This window comes from Enhydra lutris, unplaced genomic scaffold, assembly GCF_002288905.1.
Source record: "Enhydra lutris kenyoni isolate GAN:26980312 unplaced genomic scaffold, ASM228890v2 scaffoldscaffold2, whole genome shotgun sequence".
Classification (NCBI taxonomy): Eukaryota; Metazoa; Chordata; class Mammalia; order Carnivora; family Mustelidae; genus Enhydra; species Enhydra lutris.
The window spans coordinates 69,391,349-69,403,970 of record NW_019154086.1 but is presented as its reverse complement, the minus strand read 5'-3'; the positions used below and the strand labels follow the sequence as shown (position 1 = coordinate 69,403,970).

The 12,622-nt window shown below is 33.9% G+C and overlaps 1 protein-coding gene across 2 annotated transcripts in view; it reads left to right on the top strand.

The window, feature by feature from the left end:
• Positions 1–12,622, top strand: part of LOC111148333 (EPH receptor A6) — an 874,015-nt gene that overhangs the window by 420,226 nt on the left and 441,167 nt on the right. For both annotated transcript variants that reach the window (XM_022504851.1, XM_022504843.1), the window contains exon 4: positions 3,874–4,029. In XM_022504851.1, coding sequence (XP_022360559.1) covers positions 3,874–4,029 — 156 coding nt within the window. The remainder of the gene's footprint in view (positions 1–3,873; positions 4,030–12,622) is intronic.

Here is a 12,622-nt window from a genome sequence, read left to right as displayed (position 1 = left end):
ATAGAGATGATGGGAAGTCATCAAAGTTTTTTCAGCAGGGAGATATAATGAAGAGATTTCTGTGTTCAAAACTGCACTATTCAGTGTGGTAGCTCATAGCCGCATATGAAGTGAGTAGGCATTTGAAATCCGGTTAGTTTGAATTGAAATGTCCAGTGAATGTAAGATACATATCGAATTAATTAGTACAAAATATTTAGTACAAAAACCCCAAATAATGTAAAATATTTCAAGAGCTAGTTTATATGTTGAAAAGATAATATTTTGGTTATATTATGTTAAATAAAATATTTTATTAAAGGGGCCCCTGAGTGGCTCAGTGGGTTAAGGCTCTGCCTTCGGCCTAAGTCATGATCTCAGGGTCTTGGGATTGAGCCCTGCATTGGGCTCTCTGCTCAGCAGGGTGCCTGCTTCCCTCTCTTTCTCTCTCTCTGCCTGCCTTTCTGCCTACTTGTGATCTCTCTGTCAAATTAATAAAATATATATATATATATACATGTACATATATATAATTAAAATTAATTTCATCTCTTTTTAATTTTTTAATGTGGCTCCTACAAAAATTGAAATGACATATATATATATAATTATATATATATTAGTTTTAGTACTGTCCTATATATAGTACATATATACTTCTCTCTCTATATATATATATATAGAAAGATATAGAGATGTATATATAGATATATATAGATATATAATAATTATATATAGATATATATAGATATATAATAATTATATATATATATTAGTTTTTAGTACTATTGGACAGAGCTGGTTTAGAAGATACTCCTGTTTATAGAATAAAGTAGGCAAGATTGGGTGCTGAGACCATTTAGCAGCCTGGTCTCTAGAACGGTTTGAATATCACTAAGCTATTCTAAGTATTTTAAGAGCTGCTTTAAGCACTCTAAAATTCTAAAAGAAGGTGAAATATTAGCTGAAAACACTTCAGATAAAAAATTATTTAAATTTTTGTTTTTTAGTTACCAGAGAAAATAAAAGTTGACAGTGTTTTGCTGCACAAAATGAAGTTATTGGCAGGCTACTTTACATGCTAAACAGTGTTTATGACTGAGATTTGAACGACTGATAACAGAAAGGAGTCAATATTTACAGCTCTTGTTTATGGGTCTTATAGGTTTTATATCTGCACATATGATAAACTTTAGTATAGTCCTATTCACATTCCTAATTAATTTATTTCAAAAGGTCGTTATAATATTTAAATTATATTTTAAATAATATTGGAATATGCAGAATGCAAGTTCCCCATTTAAATTTGCACATTCTCTATAAACTGTGTGGCTTATTAGATTTATAAATATTGTAATAGATGAGCTCAAGACATGATTAAATTTCTAGTTGAGTTCAACATTTAGAATTACTTGCCAAAGTATTATAAATGTATTCTATGGAATATAATTAGTTATTTTAAACTTCATAATTAAGTAGAAGATAATTACTTAATTGACAAAATATATGTTATATTTAGTAAATATTTTATAACACATTGTCTTTTAACTACTATAGCATAAGATTAAATTTAGAAATTTATGTATTTTTTAAAGAATATTTTATTTGTGAAAATTTTAGGGGTTGAGTATATATTATTTATGTACTCTGAATTTTGACAGGCTTAAAGAGCTATTTGATGATACAGTGTTTTTACTAATTAGTCATATAATATTAATTAATTTATCAGCAAGTTAAAGAGACTGGTTGATAGTTATGTATCACCACTAATAGCTTCATTGATAGTAAATAACCAGGTTTTTAAAAGTAATTTTTCTGTGCAGAATTGATTATAACTTCTCTTGAATTACTAGGTCATTTATATAAAGCATTATTTTTTCAGTTTAATTTAATTTTTTTTTTCAGTGATCCAAAATTCATTGTTTATGCATCACACCCAGCACTCCATAGAATACATGCCCTCCATAATGCCCACCACCAGGCTCACCGAACTCCCCACACCCCTCCCCTCCAAAACCCTCAGTTTGTTTCTCAGAGTCCACAGTCTCTCATGGTTTGTCTCCCCCTCCAATTTCCCCCAATTCACTTCTCCTCTCCCTCTCCCCATGTCCTCTGTGTTATTCCTTATGCTCCACAAGTAAGTGAAACCATATGATAATTGACTCTCTCTGCTTGACTTATTTCACTCAGCATAATCTCTTCCAGTCCCGTCCATGTTGGTACAAAAGTTGGGTATTCATATAAAGCATTATTATAAAAGCAAATGGTCAGAAATAACCCAGTCATTGCATGTGTCTACATGCACATGTGTATGTGTTTGTGCATTTGTGCATATATGTGCACACACCTCTTATAGTTTACGCCTCCTAGAGGCTGAGTCAGTGGTACATAGTATACTACTGGTATCAATCATATTGCAGTCAATTAGAGCTGTAGGAACATATATTAAAATATGTACCTAGGAAAAGACAAATAGTTATTTTATTGGGACTCATTTAATTAAGATTCCAATTTCCCTTAAAATTTCTTTCTTTCCTGCATATATAATCAGGAGACTTATCAGGAGATTATTCTTTATTATTGTTAGTTATTGTATATTTTTAAATAGAGCATTTTGAGGGGGCACCCGGGTGGCTCAATCAGTTAAGTGTCTACCTTCGGCTCAGGTCATGATCCCAGGGTCCAGAGATCAAGTCCCGTATCGGGCTCCCTGCTCACTGGGGACCTGCTTCTCTCTCTTTTCCCTGCTCGTGCTCTCTCTCACTATCTGTGTCTCTCTCTCAGATAAATAATAAATAAAATCTTTTAAAAAATGGAGCATTTTGTGAAAATGTGTTAGATTAAAAGAAGTAGTTTGTTAAAACACTTTTAACATAATGTATGTTACTGGAAAATTATTCTACTTTTATTTTGTATATGTGTTAATTTAGAAAATGGTCAGTGGTGGTTTTTGAGACTAGAAACAACTACCCCCTCAACATTTAAGACCTTGAATGCATATTTAGCATAGGATCATTTTTTGTAGATCTTCCATTCCTGTGAAAAGATTTCCTAAGAATGACAACATGGGTTTAAGCAAAGAGAAAATGCGGCCTAATAAAATATATCATCATATAACTTTTATTATTTACATTTTATTTTCATGATTTTTTGTGAAAATTTGGTTGTTTACAATTTTCATGGTTCTTGCCATATACAATTTTCATGATTCTTGCCAATAAGCATATATATATATATCTTATTTACTTAATATTCTGTCTATGTACTTTTGAAATCAATTCAAAATTTTAAATGAATGTGTTTCAATATAATAAACAGAAAAAATTGCCATAAAAATAAAAATAAACTGATTTAAAAAAAGCAATGTTATCAAACTATAGGTAGATCTTGCTAAAATCTCTGAACCTAAGGCTAACTTACATTTTGTTAAAAAAAAAAAAAATTCACCAATAGGACAGATGTTAAGGTATACCAGCACCACACTGGGACTTTCTCCTTTAGTTCTTAGAAGGACTGAGGGAAAAATGGAATGCAAATATATTTTACACAGTGTGATTCAATGTTATTTAATGCTATCTCCTAGAACTACACAAAATCATTTCTCTTACTTCCGGGGAGGGGCATCTCCACACTCTGGTAATCAGCTATTTTGTGTATGCATATTTCAGGTATGCTATCCAAAATTAGCAACCTGAGCCTAAATATGACGTCACCATTATGTTACTGATTTTGAATAACTAATTTCATTAATATTAACATATATTGACTTTTCTGTATATGTGTGACACTGAACTCTGAGATCAAAATGTGTATCAATTAAAATATGTTGTATGTGTACAAGTAAAATAACGCAAGCAATAATAGCAATAAAAGTATTTTTTCCTGTTTTTACAGCTTGCAGACCAGGATTCTATAAAGCATTTGCTGGGAACACAAAATGTTCTAAATGCCCTCCCCACAGTTTAACCTATAAAGAAGCAACTTCTATCTGTCAGTGTGAAAAGGGTTACTTCCGAGCTGAAAAAGACCCACCTTCCATGGCATGTACCAGTAAGTCTCTGCATTTTGCATTTGTAAACCCTGTTTTCAACCCTTTGGTCTCTTTATTCTAAATTGCTTTAAAAAGTAAATATGCAAAATTCTGTGGCAACCATGTATTTGACTTTGAAAACAGTGAAGAAAAAAGTTTCTCTTTCTCTCAACATAGTTACTTTTCATCTGCTTGCAAAGGAAGTGCCTATTCTTCAAAATTCAGGTTTATTCAGGAGATTAAAATCTCAGCACTGGTGTGAGGCCCTGGAAATTTTTCCGAACCATAATCTGTCCTTAGGAAGTTAAAGCAGTTTAAGGCTACCTAAGAATTTATAAATAAAACTTGTTCTTTGCTTCACCCTTGTCCATTTTAAGGCACATCAATTTAGGAACACCAAGTTTAGTGTGGGGGAGCTTCCAGATGGAACTTTAAAAGTCATTGTGCTGTTGTTTTGCAGAAAAAGTTCTAGTTTTCCTTGACATTTGTCTTTAAAGGAAAGTGTTTTTGAGTTTGTCCGCATTTCACCTTTCACTTTCCAACTTTTGGGTTGGAATCAGTAGATATTAAATTTAAATGTGAAGGTCATTTAAATGCATGCATCAAGAATTATAAATTATTTGTACTCTTTTATTATAAAATACTATGAATTATCCGTACATTTAAAAAGTAAAAGTGAATCTATTAATGCATTGCTAAGCTATGCAAAAGTAAAATGTCACCTCTTAGGTAGCTATAAAATTCTTGTTAATACATAAATAATATACTACAGTGAAAATTTGCCCTTCTGTTTGATGAATTAGTGCCAAACTATTGCTTGTCTTCTGTAATTCCATAAAGGCAAAAACAGATTGAGAGTTATGTAATGTTGCATATTCCTTAGAAACAATGGTGATATCCCATTTCTTGTAAATGATGCAGCCTATAGATTTATCTTCGTTACTACAGACTTTAATATAAAATATTTTTATAGAATACGATTAATAAAAATGCAACACATTCATTAGTAGATGTAACTTTTGTTTTCTGATTGTAAATGCTGAGTGACCATTTTCTTCAGAAAGTTCCAGCCTGGGAAATTACTAGCTGGCATTTTTTTTCATTGGGAACATATTTTAAGTTAATAAATAGAAAAGGAAATTTTGAAATATAATTTCTCACCTAATTATGTAGAGTTTTTAACAGGAAAACCTTGCTGTTACCACATATATGTAATCCTTCTTCAATGGTTACTATATACTATTATATTACACTGTGAACAGCTTACTCCAGTTCAGGTAAATGGTGGTATTTCAAATGGCTACAGTACTGCTAGGAAAGTATTTCTCAAAATCTGTATCAGAAACTGAGTGCAACTTCTGAAGTAAGTGACCAGGAATTTTTCTTTTTATTTTCTTAGGTGGCCATAAATAGACAATTGACAAATTGAAGGAATAAATTGGTTCCCATCAATCTAGCCCTTCAGTGACGTAGCAGGGTAGGCATGCAGTTCTTTGGAGTGAGGGTCTGGTTAAGGAAATAAATAGTGAATGTAACAAAGTCCACAAACCTGATAAACTAGTCAGTCATTGAATCAGATATGTGTATTTATCAGCTTAATGTTTTATGTTTTTTGGATTCTTCTTTCCTCTAAAAAAAATTCCTTTTTTATACTTCGTATTATAAATTATGTTTTTTTTTATCTTTTCTGTTTTAATTTTATTTTAATCAATATATATAATTTACCAGGGAACTCTAACTTTCTCTCTGGCCTTTCACCATCTTTATTAATCTCTTGTTCATGGCTGATTTTTATTTTAATTCCAGTATAGTTCACATACAGTGTTATATTAGTTGCAGGTGCACAATATGTTGACTCAACAATTCCACACATCATCCCATGCTCATCACTAGCCTGCAGCTGTACTAAACAGAGGCAGAGAAAGTTTTGATTCTGATCATTGTTGGGCAGTTTTAGGCAGAAAATAGCATATTGTGTTGCCATCAAATACTGAAAGATAAAACCCTCCTTAAAAAAAAAGGTGAAAACTTTAGTGAGATCTCCCTAGTCCAGCCTCAGGAGGTCCCCCTCTCAAGGTTTTTCTGTGCTACTTTCTTAAGAACTTCTGTCGTGTTTTAACAAAACTTACCATAGTGTATTGTAAGTTAACCATCTTTTAGAGTCAAATTATTTGAGTACGAGTTTTGGTGTTAGTGCTTAATAGCTATGTAACTTTGGGCAAATTGTTTGACCTCTCTCAGCCTCAGTTAACCCATACATAGTGATAATAACAGCATATATCTCATTCTGTAGCTACTATGATTAAATAAATTAATTTTTGAAAAGTTCCAAGAACAATACCTATCACATAGTAGGTGCTACATAAATGTTTGTTTACCACAGAAAGCTATTCTCCTGTGATTCATTTTGAAATGGTTTTTGATCAGCAGGTATTCAAACTGTTATAACTTTTGGGGGGAGTTAAATTGAATTTTTGATTGATTGGTTGATTGATTTGAGAGAAAGACAGAGATAGCAAGAAAGAGCACACATGCGACAGAGCACAAGCAGAGAGGAGAGGACCCTGGGATCATGTCCTGAACCTAAGGGAGACGCTTAACTGACTGAGCCCCCCCAGGCACCCCCACTTTATGGTTGATACTTCTATAGTGAGCTCATGGCTCCCATCATCTATGTTCTTATAAACTGAAAAAAATAATATACTTAATTATTTACATTTTCACAAAGTATTTTAAGTCTTGCACTTCTATTGCCTGAGATGAGGTTTTCCAAATTATACTCTGACTAGGGTGAGGGACCCTAGCAGTTATTATAAAATGCAGAAAAAGTAAGGACCATAAACTCCAAAGTATCATTGCCCCTAAAAATTAGAAAATAAGATGATTGGGAGAGAAAAATCAGAAAAGTTACAAGTGAGGAGGTCACTGAATGATTAGACTTAAAAGGACCAGGGTAACTTCACTGGGATAATAGAACTTTTGAGGTCAAGAATCAAACAAGCAGTCAGTCTTTTCTGTCTTTCATTAACCACAAATAAGTGTCAAATTGTAATAGATAATATGCTCTCTTAACTTCTAGACGATGTATCTATGAATTAGCCATTCTTTATCACCTTTGTTCCAATAGTGTGTTATCTAAAGCTCAGAATCTGGGTCAGTTAGCAGTCAGTGCTACCACTTCCTGGTGGTTTTGTCAGTCTTAACATTTTGAAACTGCTTTCAGAGAATCTTCCAGGAATTTAAAAAGAGGTAGTTTCTTTCCTTAATATCAGGGGCAGAGAGATTTTGAATGTATGAGTTTAAAAGAAAGTGAAGGACTAAAATATCAAAATTGACAAACCAGGACATTTGACTAGTCAATGGCCTAGCAGGGAAAGATTTTATTTTTGGGATAGAATGTGATCATATAATTGATACGATTTTAAGGACCACAAGAATCTTCCCCTGCTTCTTAGTGCCATCATCAAAATAATAATAAACACCCTTAAAAATATAATTTTACTATTAAGAGTTTTATGATTTCTTTGGGTTTTCACTGTTAAGATAGGTATCTTTTTATTTTATAATCTTGAAATACATCATATATAAGATTTATTCACATAAAAATCTTTATTAAGATTTTATTCTTTTAGAGCAGTTTGAGATTCACAAACAAAATCAAGAGAAAATACAGAAAAGTTCCATATACCTCCTTGCTCCCTGATATGCACAGCTTCCCCAGTTATTAACATTCCCCATTCGAGTGGTACTTTTGTACAACTGATGAATCTGCATTTGCATGTCACAATCACTTAAATTCCACAGTTTACACTGGGGTTCACTCTAATTAGAATGGTTCACACCCCATTCTGTGGGTTTGTATAGGGCATGTATCCATCATTATAGCATCATACAGAGTATTTTCACTCCCCTGGAACTCCTCTGTGCCCTACTAATCTCTGCCAACCACTTATCTTTTTACTGTCTCCATACTCTTGCCTTTTACAGAATGTCATATAGTTGGAATCCTGAAGTATACAGACTTTCAGATTGGCTTCTTTCACTTAGTAATATGCATTTAAGATTACTCCGTGTCTTTTCATGGCTGGATAGCTCATTTCTTTTTAGTGCTGAATAATATTCTATTGTCTGTATGTACCGCAGCTTACTTATCTATTTACCTATTGAAGGACAACTTGAGTGCTTCCCAGTTTTGACAGGAATAAGCTGCTATAAACATGCATGTGTAGATTTCGTATGGACATAAGTTTTCAATTCTTTTGGGTAGGTACCAAGGAGGATGATTACTGGATCATACAGTAAAAGTATGTTTAATTTTGTTAAGAAACTACCATTTTGCATTCCCACCAATAAAGAACGAGAGTTCCTATTGCTCCACATCCTCACCATCATTTGGTGTTGTCAGTGTTCTGGACTTTGGTCCTTTCTAATAGGTGTATAGTAGAATCTCATTGTTTTAATTTGTATTTCCCTGATGACATGTGATGTGGAGTGTCTTTTCACATGCTTATTGCCATCTATCTTCTTTGGAGAGGTGTCCACATAAACACTTTTAGGCTTCTAAGATAGCTACAATTTAAAAAAAAAAAAAAAAAAAAAAAAAAAAGATGCTTCATATTCAAAGCTATTCTCTCTAGTAGTGGTGGGCGAGAGGGTGACCTGATCTTCAACCTTCTATTGGGCCTGCCTCTTGTTAGTTTACTTTCCTGACATTTTTGTTTCTACTAACTTCTTCCTCACAACCTATAGGTATACCCAAACTTCTATTGTTAAAAGAATACTCCAAGTTCAATATTTATTCTCTCCCCTTTCCCCCAAATAATCTTGGAAAAGCAATCTTTATTGGCTATGCTTCCTTCTTTATTTTTTTTAACTTTTACTTTTTTTTAACTTTTTACTCTACTATATTCAGATTTTTGCTCTTCACTCTGAGTCATCAGAATTTTCCCCTACCAAAGTAAACTGTCAGAAAAATTCACCAATGATCTTTGCCATTTTGTGTTAGAAATATTTTTGTACAGTTATTTATGATATCTAACTCTGTTGATCCTTCCCTCTTTCTTTTGTTCCTTTTTATTGTAGGACATTGTAATCTCCCTTTCATGCTCTTAATTTTCTCACCATTGTATTTACTGCCATTGATGGTTTCTCTTCTTTTCCTTACCCATTAAATGTTAGTTTTCCTTACATTCCTTTCTTTGCTTTCTTATTTTTCCATATGTTCTCATTCTCATGGCTTCAAACATCACCTGTAAATAGATGGTGACTATATTTTTATTCAGATCCTGGGCTTTTCTCCCAAAGTCCAGAGTTATCTAGCCAATTAATTGTAGGATTTGGCAACTTAAATGTCTTGTGGAAACCTGCCCAAGTGTCTGACCTTACCTCATACCCTTACTCCCTTTGGTTATTAAACTCATGGACTTCTAAGGTACTGAGCTTGTTGTCATCCTTGGTGCCAGCCATTTCTTCTACTTAAAATACTCTTCCTCAAGGTCTCATGGCTATTTTCTTTTTGCCCTTTAGGCTCAAATGTCAGCTCTTTGGACAGGCACTTCCTGACCAATCATTCAAAAATAGAATTCCTCCCCATACTCTTTTTTATATCACATATCATTTTTTAATGTATTGTATCAGTCTTTGAAATTTCTGATTTATTTGTATTCTTGCTTCTTTGTTTATCATCATCCTAGCCATACTAGACTATAAGACCCATGAGATCATGGGTGTTCTTTCCCTCCTGTATCTCCAGCACTAATAATAATACCTAGATACTAGACACTAAGGCCTTAATAAATATTTGATGAATGAGTAAACTAATAATTTCAAATTCAACCAGTAAAAGATAATTTATTGTTTTCTCTCTCAGCCTGCTTATTCACCCCAGCTTTATTTCCTTATGCTGGTGAATCCTCATCTACCCATTCTTCTAAGCCAGAAAGATTGGAATCATAATTCCTGCCCTGACCTTGACATGTAGTAGTCACAAGTCCTATCAAATCTACCTATTAGCATTTCTTCTGTCCATTCCTTCCTGTCAGTTCCTGGTCCTATCCTTTTAGTTGATGTCTTTGACTCTTCTTGGGCTAGTTTAATAATATCCTGGCACGTATCCTTCCTTTAGTCTTCCACACCTCCAAAATATTCCAAACTGTTAGACACAAAATCATATCATATTGATCATATCACCACTTTGCCTAATGTCTTTCAAAGCCCAACCCCTATTTTCCAGACCCATTAGAACCAATCCAAGGACATTCAAAGTCCTGCCCGACCTATTTCTCTCCCTTGAATTTTAACTGTATTAGGATCTCTCAAACAGCCCTACTAACCAGTTATATCAACAACATACTTAAATTTAGCCCTCAGTTTTTAAAAAAAATCCTTGTGTCCTTTTTGCTTGAACTGCAAAATATAGAAACGGAGTTATGAATAAGAAATTTAAAAAATGAAATACTGAATATTTTCTCTAGATTTTTAATATACTTCATAAACTCTGTTTCTCAGGTGACTAATTAATGTATATTCTGTGCTTTAAAGGGTGAGCTGTGGAGGGTACTCCTTAATATCAGGTCTTAGTCAATTAGGGATGCCTCTGAGAGCATTTGAGAGCACAGGAGACCCCACTACTGCCAAGAAATCTGTTATCAAAATAACTACCTAAGGCTTTTCCAGACCCGAAGGGAAAAATACTCACTGAAGTTAAAGAAACAAAGGAAAATAAGAATTACTAAAAAAAGTACTTATCCAGCAGGAAAGGCAGAGAGCATGAAAGGATCGAAAGAAGTGAAGTGATGGTCTAACATATGGATGCATGAAAAGTTAGACAAAATATAATTACACTGTCATGACATTTTTACTTTGATGTTTCTCATGTGTTTAAATCAATAGGATCTTTTAGCTACTGAACAGGTGCTGGAAGATTAACACATCCAACAAACATTTGTGTTACCCACTTAGAAAGGTTCAAAACATAAGATGTAAATCATATCTCTATCTATCTATCTATATGGATAATTCTCATGGACATCATTAAGAATTTCTCTCTCTCTCTCTCTTTTTTTTTTTTTTTTTTGTCATCTAAATATGAATCAAGTATCTTGTGAGTAAAACCAGTTTTTTCAAACTTCATTCTTTTTTTAAAGATTTTATTTATTTGTTTATGTGTTTAAAAGAGAGAGCAGAGCAAGAAAGCAGAAAGAAAGAGCAAGAAAGAGAAAAAGCAGGGGAATGGGCAGAGGGAGAAGCAGACTCCCCATTGAGCAGAGAGCCCAATGCAGGGCTTGATCCCAGGAAGCTGGGATCATGACCTGTGCAGAAGGCAGATGCTCAACCAATGGGCCACCCAGGGGCCCCTCAAACATCAGTCTTAAAAAAAGGCAAATACCGGGATGCCTGGGTGGCTCAGTTGGTTAAGCAGCTGCCTTCGGCTCAGGTCATGATCCTGGCATCCTGGGATCGAGTCCCACATCGGGCTCCTTGCTCGGCAGGGAGCCTGCTTCTCCCTCTGCCGCTGCCTGCCATTCTGTCTGCCTGTGCTCGCTCTCTCTCTGACAAATAAATAAATAAAATCTTAAAAAAAAAATGCGAAAAAAAAAAAAAAGGCAAATACCATGTTTTTATATCTTTGTAGAACTACAGTGACCAGGATTGACATGAATATATAAAAGTTTGATTTACTTTTGCTCTAAGGCTAATATTGTAAAATGGCTTCTTTACTGCTGGAATAATTGGCAACTTAAAAAAAGGCCATGATTCTCTCATTCTTAGTTTAAGTATAGAATAAGTAGTGTGTTGAGATGCCCCAGGAGAGGTGTTCTTCATTTCAATTTCCCTACTCAAGTCCCCTACTTCTAGTTGGTTATAGAATGTTCACACCCAGGTACCCCTGCTCTGCTTGCTAATTCTTCTTTTTTCTTTTCCCCTCATATCTTTAACTTTTTTTCTTCTTTCTTTCCTATGCATGTTTTGCATGAAGAACCCATTCTGGTTCCTTGCCTTTCCATTTCACAATTGAAATACAAAAGTGCAGCTGATTGGGTAGGTGGCTCATTGTAAACACAATGTAGGAACCACAGTTTTGCAGATGGCAAGATGGGAGAAGTTGTAAAGATGGATTGTGTTACTTCTAGAAGACTGTATTGTATCTTGTCTTACTGTAGAAGATAACTTTAAATATTCACTCTGTCTATTGTAGTGGTATATTTTTAAAATTAAAATTACCCTTACCTTATGGAATAAATACCTATATGAGATGAATCCCAGTTTCCCCAATACTGGTCACTGATGTAGGATCTCATTTGAGCTTCAAGGAGTTTCCGGAATGTAAATACTATAATTTTTACTTCAGCAGAGCAGGTTCTTGTATGAAATCACCTGAGTTTCCTCTCTAGGAAGAGATATTAAATGGTCATACTGCTGATGCTTGAGAATTGAGTTACCACTTGCTACCAGGACTCTACAGCTGGAATTCAGAGAGTATTGTCCCATTCAGTATCATCTACTTGTACAAAACAAACCAATTACCAAGAAGCATCCATAATTGGAAAGAGCATTCATTATTATCCCCACAGTGTTATGCATTTTGAGAAAGGTTATTAATTTGCTTTAATC